The following is a 19,149-nucleotide window of genomic DNA, read 5'->3' on the forward strand; positions in this document are numbered from 1 at the left end:
GTTCTTCATCAGGACAACGCACCGGTTCACACAGCATTGTCTGTCAAGACGTTTCTAGCCAAGTATAACACCCCGATGTTAGACCATCCGCTTTATTCGCCTGACCTGGCACCATGTGACTTTCATCTGCTCCCCAAGGTCAAATCTGCATTAAAAGTAACAAGATTTCAGACCCTTGAAGCTGTGAAAGAAAAAGCAGCACGCGTCATGAAACAGCTTACAGAAGAAGACTTCCAGCACGGTTTCGAACACTGGAAAATTCGCATGGTGCATTGTAGGGTTAGAGGAGGGGTGTATATTGAAGGAGATAATAACTAAATATGTATAAATTAAAAAAAAAATATATATATATTTTACAGCATTGTTATTTAATAGCCACATCTCGTATAAAGTTTAAAATAAAACAACTCTTTCGTTCAATATACGAGAAATTTTATTATCTTCTAAACTTCACGAAATTATATTAAGGGGGTAAGTTTAATCTAGTTCAAAAGAATGTCCTTTAGAAGACGTAGAATTTAACTTATCATAACCAGGATAGAAGATACTCTAAAAATTACATTCCTTCACATATTTTGTAACTTAATCTGAAAGGGTAAATATCTACTACGTATATTTACGTCAACTATATAAAATTAATGACATAATTAAGTATTGATCTACTCAAAAATCACCCGAAGATTAGAAAAAAATTTCGAAAATACTCTATCTGATAAGGAAACTAATCACCGTCTTAAAACTATTTCTGTAATTCCTAAAAAGAGATTTTTAGTAACATTTTTCATTTGATTCAACAATGAGGAACCTGCAAATATTTCTGTAAAGGATTGGGTATTATTATTTATTTCACATAAAAGTCGTTTGGCTACTAAACTTGCAGCTCGGTTCAAATTCAATAAATAATAGACTAATAATCGGCCAGAAGATTAAATAATAAAACAAAATACAGACATAAATGAAATAAATTATTTCCACACCATATAAGCGCAAAATTAAAATCTATCGCTTTTTTTTCGTATAGTAAATGACCTGGATTCAAACTGAGGACTTACTAGATGAAAGGTTATATCGGTTAAATTCTGATACAAAAGTTAGATGGAATTATACTTTATGTTAAATCTCAATAAAAATACATCATTATACTAACGCTTTATTTCTTTCAAGAACCGATTTGAAAGTGAACCAAACGGAATTTTACCGATGTAGCTTACCTGAATATTAATAACATAGAAATCTTTTATGCAATACCGAAAGACATTAATCGAAACGATATTAAACTATCAATTACTTATATACAACACACACACACACACACACACACATATATATATATATATATATATATAAACAAACAAAGTACCGATTACAGTTATCAACTACCAACGGAATTTTTACTATTTAATTATTAACCAATTATGTTTATTAAAAGTATTTAATTTATTTGAATATTATAACAGTGCTTAAATTACTGAAGAAAAAATTTTTTTTAGAGAATAAGCACTTTTTTTTTTAATTTGTCTACTTTTAAATTCATCATACATTAAAACCTTACAGATTTCAATTTACAAAACCATATACTTTTTATTATGTTTGTTCACCTGCTCCCATGGGCCGGCTCAACAAGCAAGCATTACTCAGCCCAGGGGAGTGTCCTTGCGACTCTAATGAGTCTCCCCGTCTACCAGCAGTACGTCCGGCATGGCAGGTCGGCTCACTGGTTCCGGATCTTTTCCTTATTTTTATTTTGCTTCTGCTTCTAACCGCTATGGCCAGGGATACCGGGCCCGGCTATGGCGTTCCCGGGCCCAGCCCCAAAACTATATAGTGTAATTGTTTAAACGGTTCCTGCACAAATAGGAAGCCAATTTATTTTTTTTATTATTTTTTTTTTTACTATTCAAGTAAATGTATTACTAATAAAAAAGCATACTTATTTCATAGGATTTTAAAGAAAAAACTAATAATGAATTATAAATTATTTTATATTTTTACCGTTGAACCATAATTTTACCCAAAAAAAAGCTGCTGCTAATACTGCAGTACTAACTACTTATTTCTAGAAATCATGACAAGTAAACAAAATAATTCATTTCGGTGAGAGGGTAAAATTAAAACACTATAAATTAATTTTTATTAATTTAACAGTCTTTATAGATATTATTTTATATAATTCACAACCGTAGATGATTACGTACTTTCGAATATGGTAAATAAAAATAATTTTGAGATAACCACGTTAAAGTTTGTTTTTAAAGCAACTACGTAGAAATTTTTAGAAAACGAAAAAGAAAACAAATATTTTAACCAAACAAATACTTTCCCTATATGTGTATATTTTTTAACTTTTTTATTATTAAAATATAAAAATTAATTATATTAATTTATTAAAAAAAAAATTTCAAGTAAACAAAGAACTTTACGCCTAAACCTCTTTGTATGTAGACATTAAATTTTATACATAAAACAACTGCAAATATATGAAAAACATTCATTCATAGCTTCCAACATAGCCGATATTAGGGTTTATAACTCAGTAAAATATACATTAATATACATTTAAAGATAGCGATTATCCGAAAGTTATTTATACGTACGTCCGATTAAATGGATTACTTAACTTTTTAAAACCTATGTAATTTAAAAGTAATTCAAAAAATATTTAAAATGAAACTGCTTTACCAGGTGTTCAATATAACAAAAAATACTTTTATGATAAACTAAAAAAAATTATCTGAAAATCAGTAGTAAACTCTACTCATATATTGAAAAACGTAACGAATAAAAACACAATTATTCTAATTAATTTTATCACAATTCCATATAGTTCTGTAAAATCAAATATATAGTTTGACTTTATATGGTAATTCCATCACATAATTATTGTAAAAAATTAATAAAAAAATTTAACAGAATGTCACTGATACCCCAGTTGGCTAATCAGAGTCAAAAACCGAATCTTAGATGGAATTTTTTACTGTTCCTGACACTGAATAAGATTATTTAAAAAAATAAATCTTTGTTTTTTTATTTTCAAAATTCAAACTGAGTATTTGTTAGTAGGTTGAAGGGTAACATTTGCATTCATCAGGTACACTCTCGATTTAACAATTCACGATTATTCGGAAATGTTACATCTTTGCAACCAATCTTCCGATTTAAAATTCAAACGGGATATTTGACGATGGAACCAAACCACAACAAAAATTAACTGATATACACCACAGAAATGGACCTTATTTAACGCTGCATAGCATACGACAGTACAATTTACAAAGCTACATCTGTTACTAGAAATTAATGTGAAAGTATATTCTTAGGTAAAACTATATTCATAGATTTAGTGACGACAAAAAAGACTTAAGTCAGCAAATTGTCATAATAATAATTATATTTATACTGATTTAAATGATTTTCTTCTTCAAACGTGTCGTATGGTAGTTCTTATTAATAGAAATTCTTACAAATGTAATACTCAATCGTAAAATATAAATTTCTGAATTATTATTGTTATTAATAATTATTACACGACGCGACTATCCAAAAAGGAGAGTAATGTATTATTTATGGCGTATGTATGATGTAGTATGTTCCACTGTAGCCTCTCAATGGCTGAACTGATTTAGATGTATGACCCTGCGTTGGAATCCTTACGTTATTTTATTTACATAGTATTTTCCACCGCTTTGGCGTAATTAAAAATTATAAATGAATCAATAAAATAGGTCAAATCATTTTATTAAGATATCTGGCAAATAAAGTTTTTTTTTAATATATATAAACAAATTATTACGTAACTGTAAAAGAGTTTAATGTAATATACATCAATATGTACTAAATGACGTCGATCCCGATTTAGCCTTGACATTTTTATAAAAAAATAGTTCAATTAATCAACAATAAGCAAAAACTTATAAAAAACATGCATCACTAAAAATACTATAACATATATTAAAATAACAACAAGAAAACTAATTATTTACAGATAACAATTATGCAAATGAGCAAACAGACAGATGAATCACAAACTATGTCGCTTAGCAATTTGTTTAAAGAAAAGTAGTAAAAAATAATAAAAATTTATACAAAAGTAAATTAAAATAAAAAAAAAAAAAATTAAAAAGTAAAAACAAACATATATACACTTAAATGAAATAAAAAGATTGCGATTTATTTTTACTACTCCTTATTGAGGGTAAGTTTTAGAAATAACTAAAGAACAGTCAATGTAACGTGTTTAGATGAATCAGAAAACATTTAGACAAAACTAAAACTAAAAATAGATTAAATATATAAATAAATAAATGGAAAATAAGTTGTGTCTAGAGTAACATAAAAATACTACAAGGCTGGCTATCTTCTGCCCCATAGCACACGCTTTTATATAAACTGGCTCACGATAGAACATAAATTATCTTTTTTTATTGTCGGTCATGTGACAGTTGCATGAATTAATAAGGATATTTTAAATAAATGAAATGATACAGTTACAAAAAAAAGTAATACATAAAATAAAGAAATACTACTAATAACTGTATTATAATTATATGAATACGTAAATAGAGTAATTAATAATGCATTCTAAGTAGATGGGGAAAGGCGAAATATAAGTATGTAACAAAGAGGTGTTGATGCGGCTACATGTAACACTTTTTTTTTTTATTAAATATCTTTGTTAAAACTTACAAGCAGAGGTATTATTGAAGCAGCGACAAATGCTGGCCTCAAACACAGGGCCAATCCAACACTTACCTGAAACAGCAAAAAAAAAAAAAAATGAATAAATAATAAATAATATCAATAATAACGTGTGTGCGTAAACATTTTTAAATCATATGATGGTCTAATTTCTTACAGGTAAATTTTAATAAACCTTACAACTAGTTTATTAAAAGCAAAGCTAACCATTATAAGTTGGTTAGCGATAGGTTGGCTAACCATTTTACTTTTCGGTCTAGCCCTATAGTTGTAGAATGGAAAGAATTGTAATCGGTCCAATTTGGGCATATGAGTGTTTTCACCGGATCTTGACGTTTTTTGAACTAAGGAACCCAAAAAACCGGATGGAAATTTTCCGAATGTTCATATTACGTGTATGTGTTTGATGTCGCTCCATAAATCAACTTATATCATCAGAACTACTCGACCGATTTTGACCAAACTTGGTCATATTACTTCTACATATGGAAAAATGATGCCATTAAATTTTCAACAAGGTGATGAGGCTCTAGAGCAAGGTCACCCCCAGATATCTCGAGATTTTGCCTAATTAAGATCTTATTTTTCTTAGGCACATTTGTTAACAAATGAAAAATAATATCTGCAAAGATAAATTTTTACAAAATCGCATCCCCCTCCCCAAAATGTTCTAAACTAGTGGAAAAGTGGGTGTAATACGTCAATAGTACTCCTTGTCGCTAATAGGAGCACTAGTGTAGCACTGACGTGCTAAATTAAGTTTTGTGTGTGTGTATGCGTGTGTAAACCGCGTAACGGGAAAGTCCTACAACTGTGTTGTCAGGTTTTTTTTGTGATGCTAACCTATGATAATATTGTTCAAGTTCGGTTCAAACTCATTGCTAATTTAGTCTATGGTCTCTCTTATTGACCTAATATTCATTATTCTTTAACATCTATTCCAGAGACGTTAGTTCTGATGTTCTAGAAAACTGCTTTTTTGAAAGGAAGAATTTTCCTTCTGAAAATTTTCCCTGTAATCTGCTAATTTTCAATTTCATAAAAGTGAAGACATAAACCAAAATGTAGTATTACTTACAATACGGCTCAAATTAATTCAGAACATTATGGGAATTTTGCTATATTTTGTAACAGTCAGTTGGCAACACTGTAGCTACTCTTACCATATGTATTTTGTTACACATAACCTCTTTGTCTGTCAGGGCACACATGCCCTGACAGACAATCTCTAAACTCACATGTTTGGTATGTCGTTTGCAGTGTGTTGTCAGTTTTTTGTCAAATATACCACATTATAATGTAATAGTTTTTAAAGCTTAGTTATTCATTTACCAAACAAGTTGGACGCAATACCTCGAAAACGTAACCCAATTTTACTTTATGTTAACATATAAGCACGCAATAACATAATATAATTGCTGAAGAATGTAAGATTTTGGCTACTGTAAACAGAATTTTAAAGAAATTTAAAAATCCTGATTCTTTTTCTCCCAAAAAAGAAGTAAAATACGGTCGTAAAAGGAAAACCAATTCTCAAACAAATCATTTCTTGATTAGAAAAAATAATATAAATCCTAGGTTATCTGTTCTAAGATTTAAATAGAGAAATAAGAAAAAATGGTGATCATATTCATATGAGTACTGTTAAACGGAGGAAAAATAAATATTAAGTGGGAAGTCTATCGGAGAGCACACCGACCAATGAAAAAGCAACTGCTTACTGCAATAATGCGCAAGATATAGTCTAAGACGACCTAAAATCTATAAAGAGTACCCAGTAAAACAATGGAAACGAGTTCTCTTTTCTGATGAATCACATTTTTAAGTCCATGGTAACGTAAAGTTTATGCGTAAAAGTCCAAATGAGGTTACATATCTTCTCACATTCTGCAAACATCTTCTCAAGAAAAAGTTACGAGGTCCTGCTTCATGAATGGATCAGAACCATCGATTCCAGATGAAGGAATGATGAATTCAGAGCGGTTCCATTCTTACAAAATTCTTTTCCAGCCGACCATGGGATTTATCAGCAAGATCTCGAACGTTACCGTACATCTAAATAATCCACGTACAAAAATTTCTTCAATGAAAAAAATACAAACGTTCTTCCAGGCATGACAGGAAACTAAACAAACTTAAGCCCGATCGAGAATCTGTGGTCAATTTTTCATTTAAAACTTGCCAAAGAAGTACAACAAATATTTATGTGACTTCTTCAATAATCAAAGTACGGTTCCATGAGGATGAACTTAGAAAACAATCTGAAAGACTAGTTGAATCATTACCTAAACGTTAGCAGGAGTTAATAAAGAAAAAGGGAGGACAAATCAAATGTTAAAATATAAGTCTGCACACTTTACTGTTAATTAATTTTTCTATTAAGAGGATTTTTTTGTTTTTCATTGAGTGTTCCAATAAATTTAAGCTGTTCTATAAATATTTATGAAACAAAATCTCAACACCTGAATGAATTAAGATGAAAAATGAAATAATAGCCGAGCCAGAAATCCGAAAAAAAATCATAACGTGCCGTAACCAGGCATATCTTATTTTTCCATCTAAAAACCAGCAAATGTAAATATTCGATCCGTTATTTCTGTAAACATATCAGCAAAACCTACCTTAGCTTAATTTTCAGTGTAAACCGTACCTGACTTAAGTTAAAAGTATACAAAAACTATTTCATTTAATTTAATATTAGGACTCTACAATATAGCTAAACGTTTGTAACTAGAAATCGTTTACTAGTGAACTCAGTTGGATACTTGCATTACTTTTACACTACTCTTGGAATGGATAAGAATTATTTTTGGGAAAGGCTGAGTGAAATTATTTTCCATTAGATCTTATATATCGAGGTAAAAAAATATTACAGCAAATTTGAGCACGAAATTATTCAGAAGTCGTATGATATTTTCATACTGTATAAAGTATAAAGATATTCCGATCTTCTAAGGAATTTTGAGGGGATCTAGGATGGTATCTCTGTAACGGATCTCCCAATCGAGAGGCATCAGAAGCAATAAACAAAAACTTTTACACATTATTTTGTTGTGATTGTTTATCTCATTCTGTTGTTTTTTCAGCCTATACAGCAATAGAATCGTTTTAAAGATATTAAAACAAACAGTTAATGAGTCCTTAATAAGAAAGCCTCATCCGAAACTAAAGAATTATCGGTCAAATTTCGGCCTCCTAATCCTTCTGATATATACGATAAATAAAATCATATATATCATATAATAAAATACAGTAGATATATAAAATCATATAATGGGCAGGAAAGTATATGGGTATTTATTTATGTTTTATATAAAAGATTATTACATAGAACCATTTTTGTTGATCGTTGATTGGATTTCAGTAGGGGGTGTAGTAAAATAAACTTAGCAGCGTATTCTGTTTAGTATATCGATACGACATGATAGCCGTAGTAAGAATAGGATTATAATTTTAGTACAAGATACGTAACGAAAAGCTTCTGCTGTTTATGTAACGTGTTAGAAAGTAAAGAAACGAATATAGTCAAACAAATACATACATACACACCCACTGTTTAAATTTGACCTTTAATAATAAACATATATTTTATAGTCAACAATTCATTCTGTTAAAATTCCCAAAGGTTTGGGTGGGGTAGAGTCGAATAAAATTAAAAAGTTTTATACTATTATTTTCAGTGTAATAATAAGAAACATGTATGTTTATATAAATATACATGAGTGTGAGTGTCTGTGTCCATTGACGTCAAACAATAATTTTGATGCGTCAGTCATAAAGTATTTTTGTAGTAAAAGCGTGTGTTTAATGTGTAATAATGAATTTTGCTTCTGGGATTCTTCTTCCTGCTTCGTCGTAACGTTGAACTCAAGCGCGATACTAGCACTTAAATGTATATACAAGGAATAATACTGCCTCGTAATTATACAACATGCTGTATCATAATCATAAATTATTTGGAATTGTGCCAATCTGAAATGTATTTTGTACCGCACAAAACACAATACAGTTCAAGCTCACAAACACTTTTCGTTCTTACATAAGGACTACATTATGTTAATAAATAAGGAAAACAACTCTTATAAAACATTTATAGAATACAAATTTACAGGTCAACATCATATAAAAAACATTTTTTTAAAATTATGTCATCCACGGTTTATTTATTGTAATGTGAACCTTTAATATTTAGTCGAATTACAGAATTATGAAGTTATTTAAAAAAAAGGAATGATAATATACAACAGTGGATTACTGTTAACAAAAAAAAAATGATATTACTATATAACGGCTAAGATTAACTAAAACTGGTATTAAAAACGTTGTAAACAAACTTCAGTAATTAGCAAATGATAATTTGAATATATATAAATAATTACAGCAAATAAATATATAATAACAAATAAAATTACTTCTTACCATAAATTCTAGCAATCTCTTTCGATTATTCATGCCATCATCAATATAGTTAGTTTAAGCCATTAGATTAAGAGGTAATTTTTAAATGTCTTATAATTATGATGAGGAAAGATGACATGAATGTTTGAAGTGCCAGAAATTTTTTTTAAAATTATTTTTTTAGTAACAGCTTGAAAAAGGTTGGTAGGCTAGAAAATTTAAAAAAGGAAATGGGTAGGACAAATGTGGATATAGTAGGAATTAGTGAGGTTCGGTGGGAAGAGGAAGGCGACTTTTGGTCAGGGGATTTTAGAGTAATTAACTCAGCGTCAAATAATGGGCAGGCAGGAGTAGGTTTCATGATGAACAAGAAGATAGGGAGGAGAGTGGAGTATTTCAAAACGCATAACGATAGAATCATTGTAATAAGGATAAAATCAAAACCTAAACCGACAACGATTGTTAACGTCTATATGCCTACAAGCGCCCATGATGATGATGAGGTAGAGTGTGTATACGAAGAGATTGATGAAGCAATTAAACACGTAAAAGGAGATGAAAATTTAATAATAGTTGGAGATTGGAATGCAAGCATTGGAGAAGGCAAGGAAGGAAATATAGTGGGTGAATACGGGCTGGGCAAAAGGAATGAAAGAGGGGACCGACTTATAGAGTTTTGCACGAAGTATAATTTAGTAATTGCCAACACCCAATTTAAAAATCATAATAGAAGAATATATACTTGGAAAAAGCCAGGCGATACTGCAAGGTATCAGATAGATTATATCATGGTTAAGCAAAGATTTAGAAATCAACTCGTTGACTGCAAAACTTACCCTGGAGCAGACATTGATAGCGACCATAATTTGGTGATAATGAAATGTAGATTGGGGTTTAAAAACCTGAAGAAAAGATGTCAGATGAATCGGTGGAATTTAGAGAAGCTTGAGGAAGAGGAGGTAAAGAAGATTTTTGAGGAGGACATCGTAAGAGGTCTGAGTAAAAAAGATAAGGTAGAAAATGTAGAAGAAGAATGGGAGAATGTTAAAAAGGAAATTCTTAAATCAGCAGAAGCAAACTTAGGCAGAATAAAGAGAACCGGTAGAAAACCTTGGGTTTCAGACGATATATTGCAGCTGATGGATGAACGTAGAAAATATAAGAATGCTAGTGATGAAGAAAGTAAAAGGAACTATCGGCAATTAAGAAATGCTATAAACAGGAAGTGCAAACTGGCGAAAGAAGAGTGGATTAAAGAAAAGTGTTCAGAAGTGGAAAGAGAAATGAACATTGGTAAAATAGACGGAGCATACAGGAAAGTTAAGGAAAATTTTGGGGTACATAAATTAAAATCTAATAATGTGTTAAACAAAGATGGTACACCAATATATAATACGAAAGGTAAAGTCGATAGATGGGTGGAATATATTGAAGAGTTATACGGAGGAAATGAATTAGAAAATGGTGTTATAGAGGAAGAAGAGGAAGTTGAGGAGGATGAAATGGGAGAAACAATACTGAGATCTGAATTTAAGAGAGCATTAAAAGATTTAAATGGCAGAAAAGCTCCTGGAATAGACGGAATACCTGTAGAATTACTGCGTAGTGCAGGTGAGGAAGCGATTGATAGATTATACAAACTGGTGTGTAATATTTATGAAAATGGGGAATTTCCATCAGACTTCAAAAAAAGTGTTATAGTTATGATACCAAAGAAAGCAGGGGCAGATAAATGTGAAGAATACAGAACAATTAGTTTAACTAGTCATGCATCAAAAATCTTAACTAGAATTTTATACAGAAGAATTGAGAGGAGAGTGGAAGAAGTGTTAGGAGAAGACCAATTTGGTTTCAGGAAAAGTATAGGGACAAGGGAAGCAATTTTAGGCCTCAGATTAATAGTAGAAGGAAGATTAAAGAAAAACAAACCAACATACTTGGCGTTTATAGACCTAGAAAAGGCTTTCGATAACGTAGACTGGAATAAAATGTTCAGCATTTTAAAAAAATTAGGGTTCAAATACAGAGATAGAAGAACAATTGCTAACATGTACAGGAACCAAACAGCAACAATAACAATTGAAGAACATAAGAAAGAAGCCCTAATAAGAAAGGGAGTCCGACAAGGATGTTCCCTATCGCCGTTACTTTTTAATCTTTACATGGAACTAGCAGTTAATGATGTTAAAGAACAATTTAGATTTGGAGTAACAGTGCAAGGTGAAAAGATAAAGATGCTACGATTTGCTGATGATATAGTAATTCTAGCCGAGAGTAAAAAGGATTTAGAAGAAACAATGAACGGTATAGATGAAGTCCTACGCAAAAACTATCGCATGAAAATAAACAAGAACAAAACAAAAGTAATGAAATGTAGTAGAAATAACAAAGATGGACCACTGAATGTGAAAATAGGAGGAGAAAAGATTATGGAGGTAGAAGAATTTTGTTATTTGGGAAGTAAAATTACTAAAGATGGACGAAGCAGGAGCGATATAAAATGCCGAATAGCACAAGCTAAACGAGCCTTCAGTAAGAAATATAATTTGTTTACATCAAAAATGAATTTAAATGTCAGGAAAAGATTTTTGAAAGTGTATGTTTGGAGTGTCGCTTTATATGGAAGTGAAACTTGGACAATCGGAGTATCTGAGAAAAAAAGATTAGAAGCTTTTGAAATGTGGTGCTATAGGAGAATGTTAAAAATCAGATGGGTAGATAAAGTGACAAATGAAGAGGTATTGCGGCAAATAGGTGAAGAAAGTAGCATTTGGAAAAATATAGCTAAAAGAAGAGACAGACTTATAGGCCACATACTAAGGCATCCTGGAATAGTCGCTTTAATATTGGAAGGACAGGTAGAAGGGAAAAATTGTGTAGGCAGGCCACGTTTGGAGTATGTAAAACAAATTGTTGGGGATGTAGGATGTAGAGGGTATACTGAAATGAAACGACTAGCACTAGATAGGGAATCTTGGAGAGCTGCATCAAACCAGTCAAATGACTGAAGACAAAAAAAAAAAAAAAAAAGTAACAGCTAAATTTAATTATTACTAATACTAACTAATAATGACTATGTGTGAATAAAATAAACTATGCAGAGTTTTATAAAACATAATCGATAAGGATCACTACAAAAAAAAAACCAGAAAATAAAGATTTCGTTAAAGGAATGATAAGATTAATAAAGGTATAATTTCAAAGAATTTGCTGAGTTAAAATAAAAGAAAAGATTAAGTGATGAATATACATAACAACACTGTTTCTGAAAAAGCGAAGTAATGAGAAGCAAATTAGTTAAAGTATCGGCTGCTATGGAAACGCACGCCACCGATTACATCGGCCACACTCCTGGTAGCATAATAACATTCTTACAATTTTAAGTACTAGGATCTAAATTATTCAGAACAATATAATACAATCACTATAATATATAAAATAAAACATACTAAACGCACTATAATTTTGTAATATGTTTGAATTTCAATAAGTTTGTTTCATAGTTACGAAAAAAATCGAGGAAGTGCTTATATTTTATTCCAAAATTACTTTGATGTTAACCTACACAATATCATGACGTTCATTACTGATGTACTTGCTAAAAAAAAAAAAAAAAAATTGTAACCTTACACAAATACTATGCCCTATGAAAAAATTTCTTTAAACATGAATTAGCATTTAACTGCTTAATAAGAAATATTTTCTCAATTTCCTCTCCAAATTTGGTTTTCCCTGGATCAACAGTTTTTCAGTTACCGGTCATTTTTAAAGTAATAGTAAGTTTTTTATTTAAAAAAATTACTATTTTTTTTTTTAATAAGCTCAGTAGAAAAACTGTACAATAATTTAAAATCCCCCCAGAAACCGATTAAGTTACTAATTAAATGAAATTTTTATATAAAGGTGGGATTAAACATTTCGAATTAGTACGGACAATAAACATTATCTTTTGTAAGAAAACCATTATCAACGATTAATGATCCACAATTGCAATTACAAAGATTGTGTTGCAAAATACTTGTTATTTAAATTAATATTAATGAAATTTAAATAAATTTCATTTAATTAACCTAACATTTTCTTATTTAATTTATCAAACGAAATATACCAGTTTTTTTATTTATTAAAAAAATTGATGACAGATTGAATGAAATAGCTAATCGAAAAAGGATCGTTAAGTATAAAATGATTGGAGGAAAAACTTCAAAACTAATCAAGAAAATACGATAAGATTTGTTATTAAGTAGTTAATAGGAGATATTTTTAGAATTTTTTTGTGCGATTTACGTGGATGTACAAAGTTGAAATGTGTTAAAAGTGATTAAAATTCGTAGAACTTTCCTTATTTTTCGATTGTTTTTTTTTTATAAATATATTTTATATTTAATTTATAAAAACAACAAAATGTAACCCGAAGGTCCTGGGTTCGAATCTAGGACAGGCATGGCATATTTCTTTCGCTATAAATCTGCAGTCGATGCCCGTCATCTCAAGAAAAAATTAAATGTATATAAATATATATACAATAAATACATATATACAAAGGTATATATGTATACAATAATAGGTTTTCTAAAAAGTATTGACTCTTTTGCGCACGAGATAGCGTTAGCGTATTCTGGCAAAGGTCGCCCGGCATGTAAGCAGTCATGATATCGCCAATGACCTAAAAATCCATCAAATATGTTAAACCATTTGAAGAAAGCTGGCTACAAAAAGAAGCTCGACGTTTCGGTGCCACATGATCTGATCAGAAAAATTTAATTGAATGAATTTCTACCTGAGAATCTCTACCGAATAGTGAAACTTAACGAAATCGAGCCATGTCTCGAGTGCTGATCGCGAGTGATGAAAAGTGGATAACCTATGACACCAGTGTATGAAAAACATCGTGATCGAAGCGAGGAGAAGCTCGACAGTCTGTCGCAAATCCCACACTGCCGCCCAGGAAGGTTTGGTGGGATTAGAAGGGCATCGTGTGTCACAAGCTGTTGCCGCAACGCAGAACGATAGACTAGGCCTGTACTTCTTTTTCCTGTTTAGTCTCCGGTAATTACCTTTCAGTTAATACTTCAGAAGATGAATGAGGATGATATGTATGAGTGTAAGTGAAGTGTAGTCTTGTACAGTCTCAGTCGACTATTCCGGAGATGTGTGGTTAATGGAAACCCAACCATCAAATAGCACCGGTATCTACGATCTAGTATTCAAATCCGTGTAAAACTAACTGACTATACTAGGACTTGAACACTGAAACTCTCGACTTCCAAATCAGCTGATTCAGGAAAACGCGTTCATCACTAGACCAAGCCGGTGAGTCAGACTAGGCCTGTACTGTCGACAATTAGCGCGATTGCACGTAGCTATTCAAACGAAACGGCCTGAAATGGTCAACAGAAATGGCGTCGTATATTATATTGACAAAGCCAAACCGCATTAATCTTTAACGACCCGTCAGAGATCGAGAGAAGTTGACTGGGGGGTTTAAATGCATCCACCGTATAGTCCGTATCTGGCACTGTCAGACTATCATTTGTTTCGGTCTCTACATAACTCCCTGAATGGTGTTGTTTCAAAAGAGGCCTGAAAACCACGTGTCACAATTTTTTGACAAGAAACCACAGAAGTTCTGTGGCGACGGGATTATGGTGTTGCCAGAAAAATGGCAGAGCATCGAAAAAAGGGTGCGATGTGGCCTCATAATATTATTTTCTAATAACATAAATGTATTCTAAATTTAACCACGAATACTCAATACATTTTAGACAACCTAATATTAAAAATACGAGTAAAATGATGATAACAGTACTAGCACTTGATGTAGAAAGTAATAACATTTATTAATTTAAAATAGGCAAACACGTAAATAACTTAAGCAACTAATCAAAATTATAATTTAGTTATCATCTAGATTATTCCATAACTTTTAATTAAAAGTATCAAATAAATATCTATTTATCTTTATGATTGATTAAAAGATAAAGGTTAAAAAATAAATATTTTCTCTTAAACAAAATAGTCTGCTTTATAATTCACAAATTCCTGTAATTTACAAATATACCGAAAAAATACGGCACTTATCCGGAAAAGAAGATTACAGTTTTATGGACATATACGCAGAATGAACAATCAAAGATTGACAAAACACATTTTTTAATCACTACAAAATCAGTCACAAAGACTAACCGGTTTAAAGAAATAAAAACAGATCTAAAAACACTAAACATTTCTAAGGATCAGTGTAAAGACGGAGATAAATTAAAAAAAGTGATACGAGAATCTAAGTTTCCAGAGAGAAAATAGAAGAAGAATATAAGCCTGAATAGATGAAGGAAAGAAAGCCGACAACACAGCAAAAGAATGAAAACCTTCTGGGAAAAGAAAAAGAAATCAAAATTATGCAAACGTGAGATCCATAGTGGTCGGAACGAAAAGAAAATAATAGTCTAGTTTTATGATCTTCCCTAAGTAAAAAATGGTTTACTTAAGGTACAATTTTTAATTTAAATCCGTAAATTAATTATTTTCTAATAAATTAAAATTTACTTTTTTTTATTCTAAAAGGTAAGAGAAAATTGAAATTTATATCATTTTTATTTGGCACACCACTCCACCAAGCACTCAAAACCTGATAAGAAGTTCAACAATAATAGAAGCATATAGGTTCGAAATTATGATACTGGATACTCAGTTCTTAAAGATACTCAGTGGAATAAAATTGATAGTACGAGTGTATGTATGGATATATAAATAATACAAGTAAATACTTCCTTTTTTTTATGAATTATTTGAAACTAATTGAAAAATCACTATTTGGTATGGATATGTAGACTTGGGAAAAATGTAAAAGTGTAACATCATTCTATAGCAATGGGAGTAAACAAAAAGTAATCAATAATAAGTAATTTTCGTAATCAGGTTAATAATGGATATTAGATTAATCAATCTAAAATACTAATTAGATTAATCAATCAGAATTGTTTGATGAAACAAAAATTTAAAAAAAATTTGATAAATTAAAAATTATGCGATGAAAAACTACGTTAATCTAGACATACACTAATAGAGGTTGCATGTAACTCAAGTACAAGGAACGAAATGTAAGGATATCAGAGGGTGTAAATCCCTCTCTCTATGAACTGTATTATATGGACCTTTGCCCTTTGCAGCAGGTTGATTCTAGTGACCCGATTGATAAAGAAGAACGATTATTCATAAGATATAAATGGAAGTAGTAGGCGTCCCAATGCTGCTCGGCCTTCTGAAAGCCTTTCTTTTCCTTTCTTTTTCCTGTTTAGCCTCCGGTAACTACCGTTTAGATAATTCTTCAGAGGATGAATGAGGATGATATGTATGAGTGTAAATGAAGTGTAGTCTTGTACATTCTCAGTTCGACCATTCCTGAGATGGTTAATTGAAAAACCCAACCACCAAAGAACACCGGTATCCACGATCTAGTATTCAAATCCGTGTAAAAATAACTGACTTTACTAGGACTTGAACGCTGTAACTCTCGACCTCCTAATCAGCTGAATTGGGAAGACGCGTTAACCACTAGACCAACCCGGTGGGTTGGCCTTCTGAAAGCCACTAAACGGCAACTAAACTGTTCATAAAGCTTTCTTTTTCAATCGAAAAGTAGTAGAAAATCCACTTACTGGGGATGATCAATTAAAAAAAAAAATGGCCTTCTGCATAAGATTAATGCCGAAGTGTAATTTCGTCATTCGTAAAGATCACAACAAGTTTACCTTAATTTATTATTCTGTGGATTGACCTTAATAATAACACTATACTATGAAAAATAATACAAGCAATTAATTAAACCCCTATTTCACTATTCTTGTGATGCAGTTGTTAGTCAAGCAAAGATGAACAACCAGCCCTGATGTAAAATACACATATATATATACTATTATATAAAGAGGAAGAGGGTTTTTGTTTATTCGAGGTAAACAAAAACGTTACTCGATCAAACGCGACCAAATTTTCACCCATGCTTCTTGGCATAACTGAAAAGATTTTAGATATATTTCAACACAAAGAATTTCGGAAAAAATGTATGTACACACACACACACACACACACACACACACACACACACACACACACACACACACAAACACACACCTAATATATAATATTTGCCGGTTTAAGCACAAACTTTAATGAAATGAATTAATGAACTGTGAACTGTGAGTCTCTATCCCTAAGTGATCTGGGTTTGAATTGAATGATTCGAAACAATAATACGAGAAGGGTTTTTTTCAACCTCCGATCGTGCAAGTAAGTAAACAAGAAATAGGCGGAAGCCAGATCTGCGCATCGTGCGATTGCACCGTCTCCCTACCACAACCTCTGCCATTGCCGGCTCCAGTCTGCATTGCATCATTGCATCAGTCTGAGCCGAGCTACGGGAAATTGATTGTGACCGCCACAACCGATCCTCCCGCCAAGTGTGAATTGTAAAGTATGATAAGTTTTCTGCAAGCAGAAGGATGTAGCGCTGCTGAAATCCATCGCAGGAGTGAACCGAATATATGGTGAAAACTTTATGAGTGATGCTAGTGTACGGGAATGGTGTAAGAAGGGCGAACGAATGTCCATGACGAAGTTGGGCAAGGACAGAAGTCTGTCGCTACTGTACGCCTAATTGAGCGTGTTGATGATTTTGTCCGCGTCAAACGGAGGTTACGATAAGTGAACGTTTGGCAGAAATCCCATAAATTTCAAGATCTTCTCTGTACATAATTGTTACTAAAGACGTAGGATACCGGAAACTGTGTGTACGTTCTCCCAAAAATGTTGAGCGACGATCACAAAATGCAGCGAAAGGCGTCAGCCTTAATGATCCTCACGCGTTACGATAATGAGGGACAAGATTTTTTAAAGTCTGCATTGTATGTTATCCTGGGTAACATAATAATCCTGGAGCACTCAAGGTAGATGGGAATGGTGACCGAAGCAAGTTCTGCGGATGTCCTGACAAATTAGAGCATTCCGGGAGGGTAGGCCCCTTGACCTGACCAAGAATTAGGGGCTCCTTGGAGCCTCCTGAGGCCCCCAGGAGCCCCTAATTTGGATCCGGAATTCGCCTGGGTTGATCTGAGCCCCAAGGATGCAGGTTCTGGCTAGACAAATCGGCTAGTATATATATATATATATATATATATATATATTATTGTTATTAAATTATTTAACTAATGCCCTCAAATAATTAACCCGAAGAGTTCAAAAAAGTACGAATCATTCTGTCAGACACTTGCAGATAATAAAATGTCTATAATTCACGCTTATTATATAATTTAAAATTGTACAAGATTATTTAATAAATAAATGTTTATAAACAAAAAATAACGATAATACTGCATTATAAAAACAAATAAAAAATTCAATCAAGTTGCTGAGTTATGGTGAATGACCAAGCAATTACTTCATTACTGTTGTAATTTAACTATCGACCCATATTTACTCGGAAAATTATTTTTTTATATTATTATATAATAATTGTTATAAAAACAATGAAAAACTTGTTTTATATAGAATCTATTCCCATAAATCCTGTTTTGAAATTTATAAATATTAATAAATAAATTTTTTATTTAACAATAAATAAATATTGATAGGCAATAATAAATTAAACAGGAGTTATTGAAGAAAGTAGTATTTTGTGTGCATGTGTGTGGGGTGCGCGCACACGCGAGCGTTGTTCTATTATTTTATGCTATCTTTGCTACAGATTATCATTTTGATTAAAAATATACGTAGTTAATTAAAAACTAAATTATACAATTTCAAATAACAACTAAAAAAAGAAAACAACAAAAAAGTTAACTGTATTTTAGTGAAATTGAACCAAGGTCAATATTTCCGGCCACTAATCAATATAATCTATACCTTGCATTATAAATCTATAAAATGTATAATTTCTTTTTCTATTTTAAAAATAAAAATTTGGTTATCAGAGATACTTTCAACTAAAAGACACACTAATGAACTAATAAATCGTTTTGCTAAGAAAAATAGAAATAAAATACTTAAAAAAGTTGTGAAAAG

The 19,149-nt window shown here is 31.4% G+C and overlaps 1 protein-coding gene across 3 annotated transcripts in view; it reads right to left on the reverse strand.

The window, feature by feature from the left end:
* LOC142329369 (uncharacterized) overlaps positions 1-19,149 on the reverse strand; it is a 502,750-nt gene that overhangs the window by 343,857 nt on the left and 139,744 nt on the right. Inside the window, exon 2 of one of the 3 annotated variants that reach the window (XM_075373889.1) lies at positions 4,684-4,749. The exons of the other annotated variants lie outside the window; for them this stretch is intronic. Within the exon in view, the coding sequence (XP_075230004.1) occupies positions 4,684-4,749 (66 nt within the window). The remainder of the gene's footprint in view (positions 1-4,683; positions 4,750-19,149) is intronic. 3 annotated transcript variants of the gene reach the window in all.

The sequence above is a fragment of the Lycorma delicatula genome, chromosome 8 (assembly GCF_047948215.1).
Source record: "Lycorma delicatula isolate Av1 chromosome 8, ASM4794821v1, whole genome shotgun sequence".
In the NCBI taxonomy this organism is placed as follows: domain Eukaryota; kingdom Metazoa; phylum Arthropoda; class Insecta; order Hemiptera; family Fulgoridae; genus Lycorma; species Lycorma delicatula.